Here is a 21,798-nt window from a genome sequence, read left to right on the forward strand (position 1 = left end):
TCGTACAATCGTGATCAGGGATTCGAAAATATCATGCTTGGCTATGAATTCGTAAAGTTAAGCTTATATAATTTGCGGGCACGGCTATTATTTCGTTGAAATTTGATTTTTAGGTACAGGTGTTAACTTACGTACTTGTTGAACATCATGTAAATAGTTTACATTAGAAAATATTACATGTAACATGTACTATGTGCATGTTAAATAATTACAAGTATGATAAAATATTACGTGTATATAAATATTACGAGGATCAAAGGAAAAGAAATAATGTCAAAGAGGAAATTGGTCCAATAAATTATATTAATGTGCAAAGAGTATAATTTTTAAAAGCAAAATTATTTATTATTACCCATAAATTAAATAAACATTTGTATAGGGAAACTGTTGTTCTACTTTCAGTGAAAGTACCTAACAAACTCTTCCAAGTATTGTAGTACCATATTGTGAACTTTGGTTCAACAATTAACTTGGAAATGTCGAGAAACTGCGAGAATGACTGGCCCTTTTGAACGGGACCCAGGAATAACGGGCCGCAGCCCCAGGCGTTATGCTAATGCATCGGCTCTCCGCGAATACCGGCAACTCGACGCCTGCGCTGCCTCCGGTGCTACTAACCCACATCTCGGTCATACCATGATGCGACTGTTTGTGGTCAACACGTTCCCAAACACGCTCGTTATACTTTCATATTGATCGACGAAAGTTCAGAATGACCGTAAGTAGGAAGGCAAATAGGAAGTAGGCGTATGACCATTAGACAAGCTGTTGTTGAAATATTGGTCTTATTTGCGCCATTCCGTGTGCTGTTTCATATCTACCTAGGTTTTTTTAATAAGTATATATATTCAAATAATAGGTACGGTAATCAATAGAGAAAGAAAATGACCGATTAACTTAGATTGTAATGACTCATGCAATTTAAAACCCAACCTTTGACAGGTTAGGTTTTCAATTGTATGAGTTGGGGATAATTTAGTACATTCCGATTTTTATTACAAAATGTATAAATATTCCAAAACTAACATCCATCCATTTTTTTAAAAATATAATTTAATCACTAATAAAATAAACATTGCAATCCTATTATTCTTTATATAATTAAATTGTAAATAATAAATAATAAATACTGTTCATTATTGCGCTCAATTAACATTTCCATTAGCAGCAGGTTTAATAGATTCATATAAATATGGCAATACAGCTACGTGCACTGTTATATAAACACTTTAGTTTTTTGTCGTAGTGACATTATTGACAATTCCAAACTTCTTTTAATTTATGTTTATTTACATATTAGTGATTGTGGCCGGTACAGACCTGTTTAATTAGCGTTAATAAGAAGAGAATTGAACGTTTCCGATTTTGCTTAATCATACGCCTTCAAGAACACTGTAACAGTGAAAGAGAACGGACAGTTAAGCTCTTGTGTACCATCTATATTGTGTGCAATTTAATTATTACAGTCTTGCAGCTTAATTACGTCAACTTCATTGTTATTTTTTGTTTCAGAATCGTTAAGACTGAAAGCGCCGATATATACTGCGCGGGCGCGCGTTATACGCGGTATGGCGGCAGACGTGGCAGGTGAGGACTTCGTCACTATAGTTCCGGTAGGCGAAGGTCGGCCTCTTGTGAACGACTCTACTTTTGTGACTGTACTTACGGTTGGAGCAGCTGCTGGTGCTTCTGAGGTGATAGTACGCCGACCTAAAGGAGAGCGTCTTGGCCTCGGACTTAAATTTGAAGGTGGTTCCGCTGCAGTCGAGAAAGTAAGAAGGCTTCTTGTGCAGTCATGTGCTGATAATAGTCCTGCTGCAAATGCTGGTACTCCTTGGGGTAAACTTATACCCGGTGACGAAATTTTAGCTATAGATGGAATATCTGTTTCAGATCTTACAAGAATTGACTGTGTTCGTCGATTAAAAGACTCTGATGAATCTTTATCACTTTTAGTAAGGCATTTTGAATTAGATGAGCAAACTACCAATAACATGGAAGCAGATACTATTTTGATTAATTCAAAACCTACCATAGATATGACAAGGCCAACAACATTACCGCCACCGGTTCCACCTCGAAAACTCGGCAAGAAAAATTCTTTTAAAGATAAACAGATTCTTCAAACTGTTGGTGAACAAAATACAGTTAATAATGAAGGACAAAAACAAGGCGATAAAGATATAATAATAAATAGCCAACACAACGGATACAGTACTATGACTAAATTATCAAGGAAGTCCTCTTTTGATAGTCATATCCATCGACAAAGTAAAGAGAGTATTGCATATTTAAAAAAAGGGTCGCCTGAAGAGGCAAGACGTTTAGTACGACGCCTATCTGATGGTAAAGCTATGCCACCAGAAGCCGAAGTTTACATAGATTTATTATCTACAGAATGGGAAAGATGTCTAGTATTCGGAGATGCAGAATCAGATGATACGGGTAGTTCCATATCGACGGTAGTTGATAGATTAGGTTCTATGACGAGTTCTGTAGAAAACAGTATTCCTTCTACACCAACGATGCAACCTAAAACAATTGATATACAAAAAGTATTAAATTGCATCGAAAATATTGATTCTAATATTTTAAAAGACATTACAAGTAACAGATTTCTAGAAAAACAAACAGATATAAATAAAGATGCAATTGTATTAGAAAAGACGTCTAATATTAATGGTTATCATTCATATGAGAAAACGACACAAATATCAGAGGAAACTATAACAGTCTCTAACAAACCACAACAAAATGATAATAATAATAACACTGCTTTTCAAAATATTTTGAATTTAGAAAGCAATCAGTCTAATATTCATACTAAAAGTGACTTAAAAATGGAGTCTGTTCTCGAGAAACCAAAGCCAATGCCAAGAAATACGAAAATTGAACGATCTGCGAGTGAAAAGAAACCTAAATCGATTTCGGTTCCAGATTGCCCTCCACCACCAGTGCCCGAGTCTTTATTAACTCCGACTAAAAAGAATTGTATTGAATCGTGGTTACAGAGATCAGAAGCTGAAATGAATAATGTTGATAAATCAGAGGAGACTATTGCACCGGAAGTGCTACCTAGGTTGATCGATTTTGTGCCTAAGCCACAATTTAAAGAATGTAATAACAATGACGTGACTCTAGTACGCCCGACTGCACCACCTCCTCCACCGCCCGTTGAGACACGTGAAGATGGTTCCGGAGCCTCTTTAGATACTATTGGTGAATTGGACGAGTCAAGCGACGTCACTGATAATGTGTAAGTATAACACTCTGTTTCTTACTCGTTTGTTTATTTATATATTCTTTGTTTATATATATATATATATTTATTAATATTACTATAATAATTATTTTCATGTTGACGACCTGTTACTTATAAAAATGTTACTATGTATTCTACACGGACCGGATCTGCTACGTACTTTCGTTCGTAATTGTACTTGTAGAAAAACATGTACGATGATTTCAAGTAGATTTTCATCAAGTAGGACATTAGTACTCTAGGGCGTGATCTGCTTTTGACGTAAAACATTATCGTAGTAAGTAACTACTAATTCAAGAACATTTTCATGATAGGTTTGCGCAAATAATATAATGAACAAAACATCATATTGCGATGAGGATACAATTCGATAAACAATGTTACGATCGAGTACTTCTAGCTTTAAAATTTACGACATAATTATTGACAGTGAAAGATTTGAAATAACTACTCTCACACTATCTCGGATGAGGTAGTCAGAGATATTACTTATAATACAGTAAGAGGAACGCCACTTGAGTATAGTTGTAGTGAACTTAACATTCGACTCGCATACACTTCGATGAATATATTCGTAGGTATTAGTACTCAACATTCCAAGGTTCGGATTAATTTGGATAATTTTCTTTTATTGGAGACAAGTTTGTCTTTTATTGGAGAAATAAACCACATAGATGCAGACTTTTGTGCATGGCGAAAGCATTTTATAATACATATAGTACTGTAGTACTGTCAACCTTTGTATCTGAAAGTACAGTTCTCGTTTTTCGACCAATACTGTTTAATTTAAGGAATAAATATACTTCATTAAAATTTAAATAGATATAATATTTTCTACTTTTCACAAAATTACTTTATATTGAGATGATTAACGCATTAGAAGTATTTTAATTTGACAGTTTAAAGTGGGTCTATCGAGTTGGGAGTGCAGCTATGAGTAGAGTGTCAAGCAAATATTGCTTTTTGAATACCAATTACATTTGACATAGAAAAAAAGGTGTACCTATTAATCTGTAAATATTATCTATTTATATAGGTAATATGTTTATATATTTCATAATATAAATTGTCATTACTAATTTTCTATATATTTTCAAACAACCAGTTTTGTAACTTGTGTTTTGGCTGAAAGGTGAGAAAAGTCAGTGAAATTATAATATTTGGTACCTCAAAATTCTATTATTTCACTGACTTTTCTTGGTGCTCCGGGAGGGCAACACATGACTGGTATCACGGGCGTCACATGATAACGTAATGTCCGTAGTGTCAGTCATTTGCTATTCCAGTTAGGTATATTAAAAAGGATCTAATACATTTGTTACAAACTAGCTGTGCCCGCGGTTTCACCCGCGTTAAATTTCAATACAAATTATAGCCTATGTGTTATTCTTATGCCATATTACTGCAAAGTATCATCAAAATCTATTCAGTAGTTTTTGCGTGAAAGACTAACAAACATCCATACTTACAAACTTTCGCGTTTATAATATTATTAAGATATATTTTTAATAATTGTACTACAATTTCCTTCACATGTCCAATTTATACGGCTGCCGTGAATTATTATAATATCATTAAGTATTTACAGTGATGTTTGCACCGGTGTAACCGGTTGAAAGCTCTTGTTTGCCAATCTACTGGAAAAACGCTTGCGGCTGGCCACAACTAATTTCTTCACCCGTCACTCCCCTCCATTTTCCACTAATTATCCATACTATTGTGAGCAAAGCGTTTTGCAGGTCGGTGGCTTCTTTACGTATAACGCTCTAATTATTGGTATTTACTTAAAAACGTGATTCCGTTACGAAAGTTTCATTGAAGTTTTGAAAACTCATTTTTCTATTAGAGCAATAATGTTTCCAAAATTGTTTAATAACATGTTATGATATCATGTTGCTTTAATTGATACGAAAGATAATTGTATGGTAGTTAGTGTGTAATAAAAGAAGAAAGTAGCTTTTCACCCTAGGGAAATAATCGCTGGTTGCAATTGAGAACATCCATTTATAACTTGTCGACTGAGTGGTTAGAAAATTAACATTTGATTTCCATTGGAAATGCATTTCAATGTTATTTCCCGTATAAAATTACATCTTGTCAGGTAGTTTTCTCAGTTAAGTAATTAGAACATTTTTCTAAAGAAAACTATAGTCTCTATTACATATTGTAATTACTACATTTTCATATATGTATGTCATCTACAATTATAGTACAATTTCAACGAAAACTAAGTATACGATAATTACAGTAGCTTAATTTCAACATCAATTATCAAGACTATCTAGGTACATTTATTATTATTAGGTAACTGTAACAAAGTGCATTTAAATTAATGAAAAGCAAAACATGTAACATCATTAGTCACATTTCTTGACACTTTGAGATATTGTATATGAACCACATATGTATACGTAGGTTTGTAATGTCTGTTTCATGCACACATGATGTAGAGTCATTTACGATGTTGATTTGAGATGTTATTTACGCAGCGCCATCTAGTCCCAAACTAAACAGAGCTTCTGTTATGCGTAGTATACTGCTACTGTGTGTAAATATTTTCATCATGCGAGAAATCGAACCTGCGACTATCGGAAGCCAGGCATTCTAAATTCTTAGACCAACGAGGCCGTCAATACTGTTAAATTAGGCTCAAATAATCTGTATTATAATATATTTTATGTATTAAATATTAGTGAGTGTGTGAATATGAAGCCTACCTACTTATGTAGTAATTCCGCGCATCGGTGCCATCTAGCCTTACTTGGATATTCATTGCAAGGGGTTAACTTCCCATTCAAGTTTAATACGAATTACGTCTGTTTAGGAGAATACTTGTGAATATAGTATAGGATCCCTGTGGGACTTAAGTTATTATTGTGTTCAGAGTAGGTTTGAGACTGCTTAATATTATTATCATAATAAAAGTTAATTTTGATTGCTTCTAGAAATCTGATATCATCCCTTTAATTTAATCAGTACACATATTCATAAAACAGTCACATTTCAAACTTTTTTATTTACTGCCTAATATTTACAAAAAAAATAAAATCGATGCTCTTTTATTAATCGCTTCAGATTCCTGCGACACTTTTGTAAATGACAATGATTAAATTTTATCATTCTAAGAATATGTTGCCATATTGGATTTAAACATATGCAGAGATATGGCAAGTATTAGTTGATCACGATGTCTACGATTAACAATATCTTTTGGTCACAAAGCAATGAACTTTCGATCAGTTATTAAAATAATAAATATTATTTTAATAATTGATCGCATGTATAGTTATATATATATATATATATAAAGTTCATAAACGATTTTCGAGTGTACCAAAAACTAGGTTTGTTTGTGTACATACGTAATATGAAATGTCATTGTTTCTTCTGTACAATACTTTTAACAGTCACATAGGAACAACAACTGTAAACAATGAAAAGAATATTTTATTCGGAATGGTGACACACATGGAAAGTTTTCTTTCTCTATTTTCATACGAACTAACGGGTACAATGGTGGGGTGGCAGCGGGCGGGGCGCGCCAGCCATCTGTGCCCCAGTCAGGCAAAGACTATGTCTACCTATTTGTAGTTGGCTGAAAATGCTTATTACAGGGTCGCAATATAAACGATATTATTTAAACAATTTTTCATATAATATAATATTTCAGGACAATTCACGGCACATGACAAAGCAGAGCTTGTGTTATGGGTACTAGACAACTGATATAAATACATGGATACATTTTTTTTTGTAAATAAATACATATTATACATAAACACCCAGACCGATACAAACAAACATACTCATGAATACAGATGTGTGTACCGTGCGAGGAATCAAACTCACGACCATCGGATAGTAAAGCGTTGTGCTAAACCACTAGACCACCGAGGCTGTCGAAGATATAAGAAAGAGCGAATATATATTCGAATATAAGAAAAGCATATCATTAGACAAAGTAATAATGAATGTAATTTACTCGTATGTCGTTGCTAAATAGATGCCTCTGCCATAAGGGGCTAATTCTTTAGCGCATAAAGTTTGAATGTGAACATAACATTTCATTCATATGCATATTTTAAGTATGTAAGTAACCGTGGACCCGGCAGACGTCGTCCAATGTGTATATATGTAAAACAGGAAGGAATAAATAAATATATATACACAAATACAATTTCAACACAAAGACACGAATAACATGAATGATCTCGTTGAGTAAATAATTACACAAAAGTAACAAATTGAAAATGGAATTCAAAAATCATTCAACAAATTATAAAATTTTAAGTGTCAGAAATAATGTCATAACATGAAATAGAAAGTCCTCATCGCAAGCGCACACGCAGCTCATCTATCAATTGGAAAAAATATCGAAACACATCAATGTTACTCGTATATGTAATCTTTGTATTGCTCTCGGATATAATGAACTATTATAAAGATTCATGACTCCAAAATATTTGATAGCAGACGCAACATACATACGCCTAAAGTTCATTTAGCTCACGTGATTGATGGGTCTGTTTCTTTCATTCTTTTCTGGCGAAGTAGAAATAAAATATAACCTTATGTTCTGTTGGCTTGGGAACAATGATAAACTGCTTTAAAAAAATCTGTGGAATAAAAAAAGTTTAAGATTAATTCACTTGTTACATCACCACCTATGATTCAATTTTCACACCATAATATTACAACTAAAACATAAGTACATTTTCACCTGTCAATGTACTCCCCTAACATTAGTTTATTTAGTGATCACCTGACTGTTTAGTCTTCCAAACCCTGTAAATAGTTTTCCACAAACGCTACTCTAACAACATGTATAAGTTATGTCAATTTTAAATTATTTGCTTTTCAAAGAATGGTCGCCCAACAGTGGGACGGTGGAGAGTCGTGATAAGAAACAATATAAACGTATATAAGTTTATACGGGGACGCCAATTAAATATATAAATAACAATTTGCTAAAATATTTATGGTAATTTTATGCAATTAATGTTAGTAACAGTAAACTTTGGGTCATTAGTCTTTTATTTGAATATAGAAATTTAGTCGACAACAGTTCTAGTACTATAACTAGTTACACTCCTACATTGTACCTAACGGTTATTCATTAAGCATGGTTTATATAAATTTGTTCAGTGGCAATTTGCAATGTCTTGTAAACATGTAGGTAATGCAATTATAGACTGCGCCATTCTGATTTTCTAATTGCCACTGTGTTATGTCTGTGGCGTTTGTAGAAATGTAACATATGTACTATACGAACTACGTAGATAAATGGTGCAATTTTAGACGACCACAGAGTAAAATAAAGAATTAAGTTACGAAGTTAGTTTACTGTCATAGAAAGCTAATTTAGAGTGACGTATGCCACTCATCCACATATTTAAAAGATTTAAAAATACGTATCGCTATATACAAGTTTGCTGACAATGCACTTTACTTGTAATTATTAAGAACATTTTAATTATTCTTAATAAATAGTATAAACAATATTTTAAATACTTAAAAATAACACAGCTTTCGCAAAGTATATGACATATTTCTAAAATTCAATATAATTAATCTAAACATAGCTGCAGTCAATTCATGTATTTCTTTGAATGTTAATGTCATGAGTTTTCGTCAAATTAATTAGACAAATAATATTAAAATAGAGATTTCTCGTCATATTAACTGTTTGACAGCTATAAAGGCAGTTTTATATAGTTTTTTTCTAACTGCGCTTTTTTAGATTTAATTATAAAAAAATAATCTGAATGCTTCGTCTGGATTGGTTAGGAAAATAATTTCTGTAATTTGCAATATGACGTCATGTAATGCAAATATAATTTTGAAACAAAAATTAAGTATTAAGTTTTATTTTATAAGTTTCTTTTTTTTATTACCATCATAAAATATTGTACTACTTAGCAGTGTTCTTTTTCTCTAAAGTGTATAATTAATTAATTATAACAATATATACCTTCTTTACTATATTATATACTAGTTCCCGCGACTTCGTCTGCGTGGAAATTAACTTTCTTTTTTCTAAAATTAAAGTAGTCTAAGTTACTCCTTATTGCATCAGCTACCTGCCAATAAAAGTCCCGTCTAAATCGGTCCAGCCATTTCAGATATTAGCTGTAACAAACAGACAGACATACAGATAAAAATTGTAAAAAATATTATTTTGGTGTATGTACCGTATTTATATTCATATGCATGTAGTAAAAAATGGTTATTACAACATTACAAACAGACACTCCAATTTTATTTATATGTGTATAGATATAATACTTACGCAATAATGAGTGAGCTTCATGTTAAAAATAACGAAATAAGTATATTTAGCAACTAATAACGGTGATTCATTGTAACTTGACGTTCTGTGTAGTAGATCTTATTGACGCATATGACTTATGTAGTTCCGCTTAATATGACACATTTTGTGCCAATATTGTATAACACATTGATTTCAACTTATATGTACATATATTATTAGCTGAAGCGTAACTCAATCAACGTCTTATCTTCCCCGTTTTGGCAACATTTATCATTATAGCTCTGTTTCTAAAGGAAGTAGCGTGACGTTATTTTCATAACAAATGACCTATACAACACTAAAATAATTTTTAAAATCACATTCTTGAATTAGGAGTACTAGAGATTACCCGAAAAATTAAACTCGCAAATAATACTTAAAAAAATAATATGTATATCAGCCGCTATGCTTAATTTATTACTACTTATGTAAGTAGATATTTCCCGAACAGATTATAATGAATTCGAAATAAATGATGCTCAGTAATCAGTATTGTAATGTCTAGATTTTGTCATCTTCAGACGAAGATTTACATGAACTCATCTTAATATTCAATATAGTATGGATAAGTACATGAAATATTTATTGTTACGAACAGTCTTATAAAATACAATAGTCCCAAGCTAAGAAGATCTTGCGTTATAGGTACTAGACAAATGATATGAGATTCATGTACATATTTGTGTAATACGTACATAGAAATTATATTCATAAAAAACACCCCAGACCGATACAAACTATTTACTGCATCTGTACGTCCTTTGTGCCTAGTTCTGCTACTTAGGAGTGATTAATTATTACAGATAGTAAGGCATCTACAGTATTGCGGCTGCATTAATTACTGCACTGCGCCGCTCGTTATTTAAAGTTTAGTTAGGTATCTAGGTCCCTAGCTTTACAGTTTTCAGCTACTTAAAGTAACTATTCTTACTATATATGTATTATATGTTTTAAAACAAGGTTGATTCTTATATTTGTTCCGTTTTATAGTGTGTTTCGATGTTTCTTACTCAAAAATACTAAAACGGTTCTACGGACTAATTAAATATCTATATAATTGGAATCTACAGAATGTAATCTACATTAGATTATCTGTAGGCGGGCAGTGTCGTGGGGTACAGCTAGTGTATTATAAATTAATTGTAATTTTAATCTTCATATTAATCATATGTTAATAGTTTATATTTTATAAAATGCAATATTTCATGGATTTCGTCAGGAATATCTATTTAATATGCCACTAAAAGTAGAGACTAAATTTGTGTTCTTATATTAAAAAAACTTAAATTTTGCTGCTGGTCGTTTTGTAGGTACCATTCTCCATTCTATACATACCTTAATCGACAACAATTATTTCACATGTAATTTGTATAGCGGGTACCGTTTTACTTTTTGTAATATAGATAAGAAAGTTAATGTAAGAAGAATAATTACATTTCTATGTGATTTAACACTTTATATGTACTTACATACATATCTACTAATATTATATGTGCCACGTGTCCCATAAACATGAAAACAGTTGAAAATTTCGTGAAGTACTTCGAGATGTGTCAAACTGTCAAAAAGTTTAGAAATGTCAACGCGATGAACTGCACAAATGTAATATTATTTTACTCATATACTTGATAGGTATGAACAGGTTAGACATACATAATTATGTTATTAAAAATTATGTCTAATTGTGTAGTAAAAATTTATTCCGGTATATTTTTTATAATTTATTTTACATTTATTTATTAACATGCAAATTGAATGTACTTATTTATCTCTTTTGGAATTGTATTTAAACAGTTTTTATATAATCATTATTATTTATAAGACACATGTATGAAATGTGCATAGAACTTATAAAGAATAATGATTATATATAATAATTACTACCTTGTAATTATAATAATTTATACTTTCAGTCCATATAAATAATATTCTGTAGGTAGGTTAATAATGTGATTAAGATCTATAGGAAGGCTAAAATAATAGGTGAAGAATATTAAAAGCATTTAATAATGATATACATATCCATCCTACTTGTAAAATTAAATATTTGAAATACATACAAGATGTAGTAGATAATGTATATGAAGGCAAAATGTTAATAAAAGCCTATCCTGATTTTATAACTTTGTGTTTTGAATATGACGAAAAATACGGAATTCAGACACTAATGATATTCTAATATTTCGTTATAATTTACTTAAATACTGATATATATTTTTTAATAATTATTATAACCCTGCACATTTCACACGGCGCCATCTCTAGTCTTAGGCTGAGTTTTTGTGGTAGGTACTAGACAACTGATAGATATATTCTGTATACACATACATAATATATACATAGAAAACATGCAAACCAATACAATCATACTATGAACATATATATAATGAATACAAATGTTTTCACCGCTCGAGAAATCGATCTCGCGACCATCAGAAGTAAAGCGGTGTGCTGAACCGCAAAACCACCAATGTCAAAGTTAATCAAAATTATATTATAGTTACCTTTATATTTAATTCCAATTTTATAATTATGTAATTAGGATTTCTTAGGCCAAATTTAATATAAGATAGAAAATAATATAGTATGGGAATTAGTAAATCTTTTCAAAGAAATGTACTACCGAACCACTTAAGAAATTGGTGTACTGTAGATTAACTGCTCTAAAATGCTCTTGAATGCGATAATTGCATATAATCATATATATATATGTAGTATATGCAAGTCACTATGTATGACTATGATTTGTATTTTCAGGTCACATATTTGTGAACTCGGTTCTAAATATAACGGATCATCTTTTTAGTTTTACTTTTACGGACATTATGTACAGGTAGAGACGCCTCTAAATACGCTTGCGGTTTATTTGACTATAATTCCGTCAAGGTATTTATTTCATTGAAATGTTTTGTCGAAATTACAACAGAGTTTTTAAATATTTCGCAAACCGGAGTAAGCAATATTTTAATTACACTGTGCCTACATTGTAGAGGTTTCATTTTTTTGCTAACTGAGATTATGCCAGCTTGGAATTCTGTTTACAGAATCTAAATAGTTATTATATATTTAATTTTATAAGATAAGTCTGTAAGAGAAATAAGATGTATTAGTTATCATTGACATTAAATGGTCCGAAGTTGTGTTTATTGTAAGCAGTAGGTATGCTGTGGTCTGTAGCTAACGGTATTTTTGCGGCAGCCATTGGCCCTGCAGCGCTCTCAGACGATGTCTCTGTAATCTAATAGATCTAATACTGTTATTAAATTTATGTGTGTAATACATACTTTCACTCGTACCTATATGATCACAATAACTGACACCGATCACGACTTTACCATCGATTCTTTCTTATTCACTTACCTCATACTATTTACTCGACTTCACAATTGCTAGTGAATCTGAGTTGAACAAATTGCGATAACATTTTTAAATTGTAGATAATAATAGGTCCTAAAAAGTTTTGATTATTCTGCAAAGCAAATATGAATATGAAAGAAATAAGTACAGGTTAGAGAGTCATAAATAATATTTCGACAACTTTGTAGTATTGTATATTGCTTCTATATAGGTAAAAGACATTAAAGTAAAAGTCGTGTAGTATAATTGTAATGTAGATCTACTGTAACAATGCGGCTGTGAATAACAATGTTTACTCACTTTTTGTATAATTAACAATTATTAATTGAATGGAAGGAATTCTATGCTGGAGATACGGAAGACTAGAATCGGCACCTTGATCTTGTTTAACTAATTACCTGTATCAACTGCATAAATGAACATCTGAGTACGTTTTATACAACACATTACAAAGTGATATGACAATAGCCTTTGCGACCCTGTTCACACGCTCGTCCTACTCTCCATTTATCGACTTGTTTAGTACACCGAGCAACTATTCATTTATTAAACATTAATTGAAACGATTTGCATGAATCGTTTCAATTAATATCATAAATATCGTGGACAAAATGAAATTACACTAGCCATCTGAGTTTTTAACCATCCACAGATGTCATACGTAGCCTTTGTTTGTATACTTGTTTGTGTACATGTCTGTTATCAAGAACACGGTAACCTACAAATCTGGAATCTACATTTGAAGACTGTTTTGTAAGGGAGTAACCTAAAATGTACTTTTTCAAAATATAATATATTTATTTTATCAAAGTATGTACCATTGCTATTTTTGCACGTTACTCCCTTACAAAACGTCAATTTCATATGTTAGGACCTAATATAAAGTTTTTTAGTTAAACTGTTCATTGTGTCACGGCAATTGAATACTGCCAGAGCCACATAGAACTGTTCTATGGGTAGTCAAATTTACGAGACTTTTTCTAATAACTACAGTGTATAATTTCAAGTATATACTTATATATACATAATATTTTCATAAAGATAAATTCAAGGATAATTAATGACTTTAGAATATGAATAAGTATATATGTATATATAATTCGTAAAATAAAATTATTATAGTAAGTGAACGTCAGGCGGTACTTATGAAGGCTATGATCAACTAGATGGCCTTATTTGTGGTTAACATATGTATGTTGAGATAGACTGTGTGTAATGAAGGCTGATGCGGTGATTCCTCGAAATGTCGCGAGTCGCGACGTAACTTAACGGTATCTGGAACGAGATTCCCGCATCGATGGCCGCACCCAAACCGCATCGATACTCTGACCTCCTATCAGTTTAGAGGATCTCACGAAAATCTAGACAAGATGGCGACAGATTATTAATTAGGTACAATGAGTATATTCATTTAACTACAATAATGTGTGCCTAAAGAATGTGCAGACATAAGAATGTAGTAATACAAGACTATTGAAAGTATATTTGCCTTACATTATTTTTATCTTCATTTTTTTACTTATATGTTTAAGGTACTTGCTGCACCGATTGTTATAAAGACAAGTATGGTGATAATTTTAACCGTCACCCAAATAACTGCGTGGCAGTCGAAATAATTGTCGTAAAACTACGCTATAGATTTTATTTTTATTTAAAATTAAATGAATTTGCTTGGGCCCAACGACTGTATTTACCTAATAAAACATCTTCTCTTGTATATGCTAAAATTTACGTAAGAAGAGTAACAAAAAAAATTCTATCATATCGGATATAATAAGTAGTGTCGAATGAATGATGATAATGATGAATGAATGATGATGACTTGATATTGTTTCCCTTTTTATTATCAAAGAATACAATAAATTTAACTTTATTAAATTTTCTGCAACATTAAGTTGCTTATTAACTGTATTTAAGTATAACAGTTAATGTCCTCTCCATTCGAATATGATTCGATTTCAATGTGTAGAGGAATTGTTACAAGTTATAAAAACCTTTGAGAAAATAAGTATTTCTATAAAAACTAGACTGACATTAAAGTTACTCGTATTTCTCAAAACTAGTCTTTTATTTCTGTATAATCAATGTCTAAATACAATTCATTTTCTACGTGGGAAGCCAGTTTTGAGCAAAACCAGTTTTTTATTATGTAGCACCGTCTTCTTTATGTACGAGAGAATATTATTTTATGTTCGTTTTTTTCGATTTCCGTTTGGTTAATGACAAAAATAACTTATTGAAAGTTAATATGTTCCCATATAAAAGTGATATTTCGGCACGTCTTAAAAAATAATGTTTTAAGGAATTCATTTATTGAATTTTATTTTTTATCGATTACAAAATAATCTTTATCATTTTACAAATTTAAATTTTTAGACATAATTTAATAATTAGTGGGTCTAAATGTCTTTATATGTCAAATGTGTTTTACATAATTAAACTGATATTTATAGAAATCAATTCATTTGAGTTTCTTGCCAGTTCCTCTCATTTGAATCTGTATACTTAACTAGACAGTAGGGAAAAATATTAATACAAAAAAAATACTTTCATAAGCGACTAAAACATGAATCCTACCATCCATGGTCCTTGTATGAATAATTGATTTTTGATTTGATTTCAAATGTTAATGTCAAAGTTAGGATTTTTAAGATAATTCAGTTTTTTATTACCGCCCATTCAAAATACAAAAATATGGGCAATAACTTGGCTGTTGCTCTTTTAAACAAATGTTAAAATTTACCAAAATGCATAAATTCATAAAACTTAAGAGAGAAATAATGTCAAAAAGTACAAAATGGATAACGATTTTCTTACTACATATAATATAATAATATAATAGAGCCATGGATATTTTGAGTTAGTGCATCAATGATAAAAATTATATTAAATTTCAGTACTGACTGAAAGACAAACAAATATTAAACTGTGGTTTTGGCTTTTATTAGTATACCGATATTAGATTTTATAAATATCTCCGAAAAGACGAACATATTTTTTTCATATCGTATAGACTTAGCCGACGTTTACGCGTGTTACATTTTTCATACATACATTTCATACATAGATGATGTGATGCATGTTATTTATTATAAGGACTAGATTACCTACAAATTACAATACGGTGAATGTTTGACATTCGGCACACCTACTTTTTGCATAGTAAGATATGCGGTCGCGATGAATATAGGCAAGTGATCGTTAGAAGCATGTTTTTGCAACGAAATCATAAAATCTAAATTAGACACAAGTAGGTCATTTTACACACATACTTATCGGTGAATATTGTATACTCTACATTTTTGTTCATATATTTATCTACCTCCTAATTACTTTTAACCAGAATAACCTACTTGACATAACCCTACATATACGAACAAATCTTTAATCTACAGAATAATAATCCACGTTACAAACTTCGATAGTAATCACAAATATTTATACAGGTATGAAATAATAATATTTGTATTTGAGTATTACACATTTTGTTATTATATATATGTTTTAATATTACGAAAAAGCCTAAAGTTTTAATATACGAAATCTCTATAAATCACTACATATTGCCAGACATAATACTATAGTATCCCTACGAATAAATTTCAGAAATTGAACGCAAATATAAGGCGCTATTAAAATTATGCAATATTCCTATCAATATTTATATCTTTATAGACTTTACTATTAATAGGACAATTAAAGTAATATCCATAAATATAGATACTTACAAGTAGTACTTATACAGACGAATATATAAAGTTAAGAGGGAATTTAATTAAATTAATACCAGGTAAAGTGTAAATACAGTAAGTATTATACTTATAGATTTATTGGGTTATAAGAACAGGTTCCTGTAAAGGTGTGATCTAGTGGCACGATGTAACAAAATAGTTACGTGAAGGTTTTCCGGAAAGTGACGGGCGCAGGTTTGCATGGCGCCGCGCCTCTGGGCTGCTCGAGTCGAGGAAAGCGGACCGAGGCTCGGGGGGAGTCACGATGCGGTTAGCCTGCTCTAGGTTGCAACTTGCCTTTCGCGGGCCACAGTTTTTATGATCAGTACCTAGTATGTGTATGTGCAAGAGACAGCATTCTATCAATAAAATTTTAAAGACTGTTTGGATATTTTGTTTTCTTTACATAGTATAAAATAAAGTCGGTTTTGATATCTGTACGCTTAGTTATTTTATACTAAGCAACGGATTGTAATGCAGATTTTAACAATAGATAGAGTAACTAAAGAAAACGATTCGTATGTTTAATACATGGTAATTAGCTAGCACATTACAAATTATTAAAGTATATATACCAATATATTGTAATTTAGAGTAGGTTTAATCTACCATAAGGTACTCTTTCTTGACCGAGGCATTTAGTAATAAAGTAGTAGGTATAATATGAATTATATTTAATTTACATTTAACTAAATATAAAGGAATTATTCAGAAAATTTAAATGAAAATGATAACTTATCTTTTATTTAATCTGCACAGCATCTGCAGTAAAAACATTAAATAAAGTAATTTGTGTAGAAGGATTCTTTACTTGACAACATTTTCAACAATAATATTGACAAAATATAGATCTAGAGATCTAGGCCATCTGTTTCTAAGTTCCAAAAATGTCACTTATAGATAAGTGTTATAAGTCTGACGAATTAGGTATATAATTAGATTTCTTCTAAAATTCATCAAATCAGTTGATATTATGGTAATGCTTCAAGTAATATTTTACACATAATTATTTAAAATACTAATATAGAGTACAGCTCGATACATAAGACAGAGTCGCAGAATTAATACAATACAATAAAAATAATGTAAAATGTTAATTGTTTGGTTTAAAGCGCTAAATTCGGGCTTCGAATTGTTATTACTCATATTTTATATTTTTAAGTATGTTGTTAAGTAACCTACTAATACATAATACTGTCAATCATTTGTCAACATATATGACGAATTAATTGTTTAGTCTAGAACTACTATATATAGGGGTTGAATCCGCAGTGCAAATTAATAATATGGGATTAACATTTATAAAACTAAAATATATATTTGGTACTAGGCCCACAACGAAATTTTAACATAACAAAGGAAATAATATAAAACTATATTTTCTATTTTTCTAAATACGATGTCTGTCATTCTTTCACCACATAAAAATTTAATAACGAAGTTCCTATACTATCTGTTTGCTTTACGTTATGACTAATAATAATTTGACATTGCGTCAGTAGTTGGGAAAGCCGGGCATTCAGTTTGGAGCCTGGAATTGTTAGAAATTCTAAGCTGGTCTTGACCGTCAGGTAGCGGCGGAACCCTGACATTTTAATAACGATATTTATGCGAGAAATGTAAGGCATACGTTTAACACGAAATATATTAACAGATTATATTAAAAATAAACATAATCAATGAGTATACGTAAACGTATGAAAAAAAAATATACACGATAATTTCGTGTAGCTCTGTTTTGTACTACCTCTTCCAAAAAATCATGAAATAATAACATAGTGAACAATTTAAAGAAAAACATTATAGGTCAATTTTAAATGACAACATAACTAAACACTTTTTTGTAACAAAATAGAAAGGGCTTATAAACCTCTTTTAACTTAGGATTGTTGTTAGGTATTTTTTTTACTTGAAAGAAAGTCACTAAAATTGTCATGGTAAAAATGAGTTTTTGATTTCTTGTAAGAAAAAGGAAATTTTTAAAATCTTAACTGAATGGAACGTGCTTTAGGAACAGAGAACACAGTCACAAATTATATGTACTCACTTATAATAATTTATATATTAACATTTATTATGCTAATACCTATCTAATACCTATGAACATAATAGAAAATTATAAATTCTTAATTTTGTTTCATTTTATTTATTTATACTTGTCATATACAATTAAAACGGGCTATTTATATATAGTGCATTATTGCTATGATTTTGATATATTTATTATTAATATAAACAATGTGTCAGGTATACACATAATTGAATTTAGAAACAGTAGATAGACAAGTCAACCGTGTCTGTGATATAGGTAAATATACTGTAATATAGCACATATTATAGATTTTAGTGTCGTAGCCATTTGTTTGCATCAAATTACCCAGCAGTATTAAATTATGTATCACTTCTGCAATATTAGAGCCTTGTCAGATGTCCAAGGATGTCTTGTAAATCAATATTATTTTACTAATACAGACATGGACTAAAATTTGTAAATATTCCGCTGGGCCTTGGTCTAAGACCAAAGACCAGCTATATCAAGCAAATGGAGTCGTGTCGTCTCAAGGTTTAAAGAGTATACCTAATGGAAGACCGGATTTATTTTCATTCTTAGTTATTAAAGAAGTGTCGCTGACTAAAAATATGAATTTTATGTTTTTGATGGTTCAGGGGTTTTCAATATCTCTAGCAAAATAACAAAATATTTTTTGTTTATAACTATTATAAACAAAAAATATTTTGTTAGGCGAATTTTTAATCTTTGACCGTTAGTATTAAATTTCGCTTCTCTCAGCTCACATACAAATTAAGGTCATCGTCACAATGTGCTGTAGTATTGAATGCAACACTCCTAAGTATCTCTACAGTTTTCTCAGCTTGGTCTGAGGACTGCGGTTTTTAATGATTCGACAGTGGATGACATTTATAACAGTATTTTATTTTCCTAGACCATTTTTACTACTGCTGAGTACATTGTATTATTCAATAGCAGGAAAACTTCTCAATATTCAATAATTTCACTTTCATAGGTTAACTATGTATTTTCAAGTTAACAAGAACGCTAATATATAACGGTGTATATATACATTCCCATAATACAATTAATTACCCTGCATAAATAATAATATATCAATTTGTCTGTCTTTGGTTTACTCTGTGTTGATTGATTTTGTTTTAACTTTTAGTTCTTATCATCATTTATCTATTAGATAGGTTTGAATACTTTTTTACATGAAATTATTTTATTACAAGGAGATAAAAATATCATTATTTTCTTTATGTTACAGGAAACCAAACGTAATTGAAAACGAAACGAAAGATCGAAAATCACCATACGAAAGAAACTTTTGGGAGGGTAAGTAATCATGTAAATCCTACTAATAATAAAAACAAGAAGGTTACTTTTTAATTATCGCTTAAATCTAATATTTGCTTTTGGATGAAGAAATAAAAACTCTAAAGAAAACACTTATATTAGTTCTTCTTCTTTCTGGCTTGATTGATATTCGTAGTTCAGAATCTCATATACGAGGATCCTCGTATGATTGGTATCTCTTACCACGCGATGTGGCTTAGTTTAACTTATTAATTATAATGTTGTAATGAGTGTTTTAGAATATCGATCATTTGTGATATAAATGTATAAACGAGCACGTGTAACATGCGTCGTGCGAGCGCATGAGGGATATAAATTATAGAGCTCTACATATATAGTAAAAGCACTGCCATTTAATTTTTTATTAGCGCACGATATTTATTCGATTTTGTTGTCTGTACTATTACTTTTCTTATTGCAATATTACAATTATGTTGTTACACATTTTTACTGAAAATCTAGTAGGAACCAACAGGTCTTTTAAGAACAGGTAAACGTACTTTTAAGGGGAAACGTACGTAATCGTAACTATACTAAGTACTACTAACTGTACTAAGCGTACTAATAACTGGATAGATATTATATATGTGTAACAGAAAAAGTATTTTATAATCAAAATTTATATTTAATTTTAATTTCGTATTAAATGTGATGTCGAAAATCACAGATTTACCATTTATATATTGCACAGGAATGTGCGGGATATATTTAAGTTGAAAAACAGGTCAAGTGTTCATGAAACTGCACCACTTTCACCAAGAAGGAATGTGAAAGTGAAAATAAATTTCGAACTTTTCGTACTAAATCGATCACGAGACCTGGCGGTTCATGTGAAATATTAAAATTTATTAAATTAAATATAGTACATATTATAATATTGCAACTGTGCTAACTGTCTGCTATATTGGTTCGTTTTAGAATCTAAAGTATTAAGATAATCTTAATGAGTTTATGGTGTGACATAAAATTTTTGTAGAAGGACTTTGGCCATTTTATGTCGCAAAAATAAATTAGACGGGAAGGAAAAGTTTTTGTAATATATATATATATAATTATTTCACAAGCTAAAATATAGCCATATCAATATTTTTACTTAGACTTGTTATTATATTACAAGTATTTTAAACTTGTGTTTCATACTGTTAATATTAATTATTTACGTTAATTTTACAAGTTATTTATGTTAATCAGGATATTATATCTCAATTTAGTTGTTTTGAGCCTTACTTTGTACTTTAGCGGATGATGACAAAACCATGAATTAAATTAAGTAACTATTACTGTTTATAATCAAGTTAAAGTTATGTTAAGTTAATAACCTTAGTTATTAAGGTATTCAATATTTTATATAAACAGTAAATCTATTCCTACTCGCCATCACATTAGTACATACTGGATTTGAATAATACCTCCTTTCGATTCCTGTAAACTTTTCTTGATACATTCCATATATTGTTGTTCATGCTTCTGTAATTTTTATGCGAACAAATCTTTATATAAAATACTTTTCTATGGTGAGTGTTAACAAAATCATAAATAAAACTTTCGTTTTTTACTACTCACTTAAAAATTATCAAATTTTTAAAAATATGGCATTAATAAGTAACTAAATTCAATTTATTAATAAATGTATTATCTGGTTTCGTCCGGTTACACATAGCATATACTACGTTACATAATAGAGATGTACTTATAGACAAATAAATATACAAGCCTTCTAAAACAGAAAATAAAAAAGAGATCCAAAAAACTACATGAGATAAGT

The 21,798-nt window shown here is 30.4% G+C and overlaps 1 protein-coding gene across 1 annotated transcript in view; it reads left to right on the forward strand.

Moving 5' to 3' along the window:
* The first annotated feature begins 1,553 nt into the window (after positions 1-1,553).
* Positions 1,554-21,798, forward strand: part of LOC131845852 (uncharacterized) — a 35,296-nt gene continuing 15,051 nt past the window's right edge. Inside the window, exons 1-2 of the mRNA XM_059194991.1 lie at positions 1,554-3,256; positions 19,945-20,012. Coding sequence (XP_059050974.1) covers positions 1,569-3,256; positions 19,945-20,012 — 1,756 coding nt within the window. The 5' untranslated portion in view covers positions 1,554-1,568. The remainder of the gene's footprint in view (positions 3,257-19,944; positions 20,013-21,798) is intronic.

Source organism: Achroia grisella, unplaced genomic scaffold, assembly GCF_030625045.1.
Source record: "Achroia grisella isolate CSIRO2021 unplaced genomic scaffold, CSIRO_AGI_Agris_v1 utg487, whole genome shotgun sequence".
In the NCBI taxonomy this organism is placed as follows: domain Eukaryota; kingdom Metazoa; phylum Arthropoda; class Insecta; order Lepidoptera; family Pyralidae; genus Achroia; species Achroia grisella.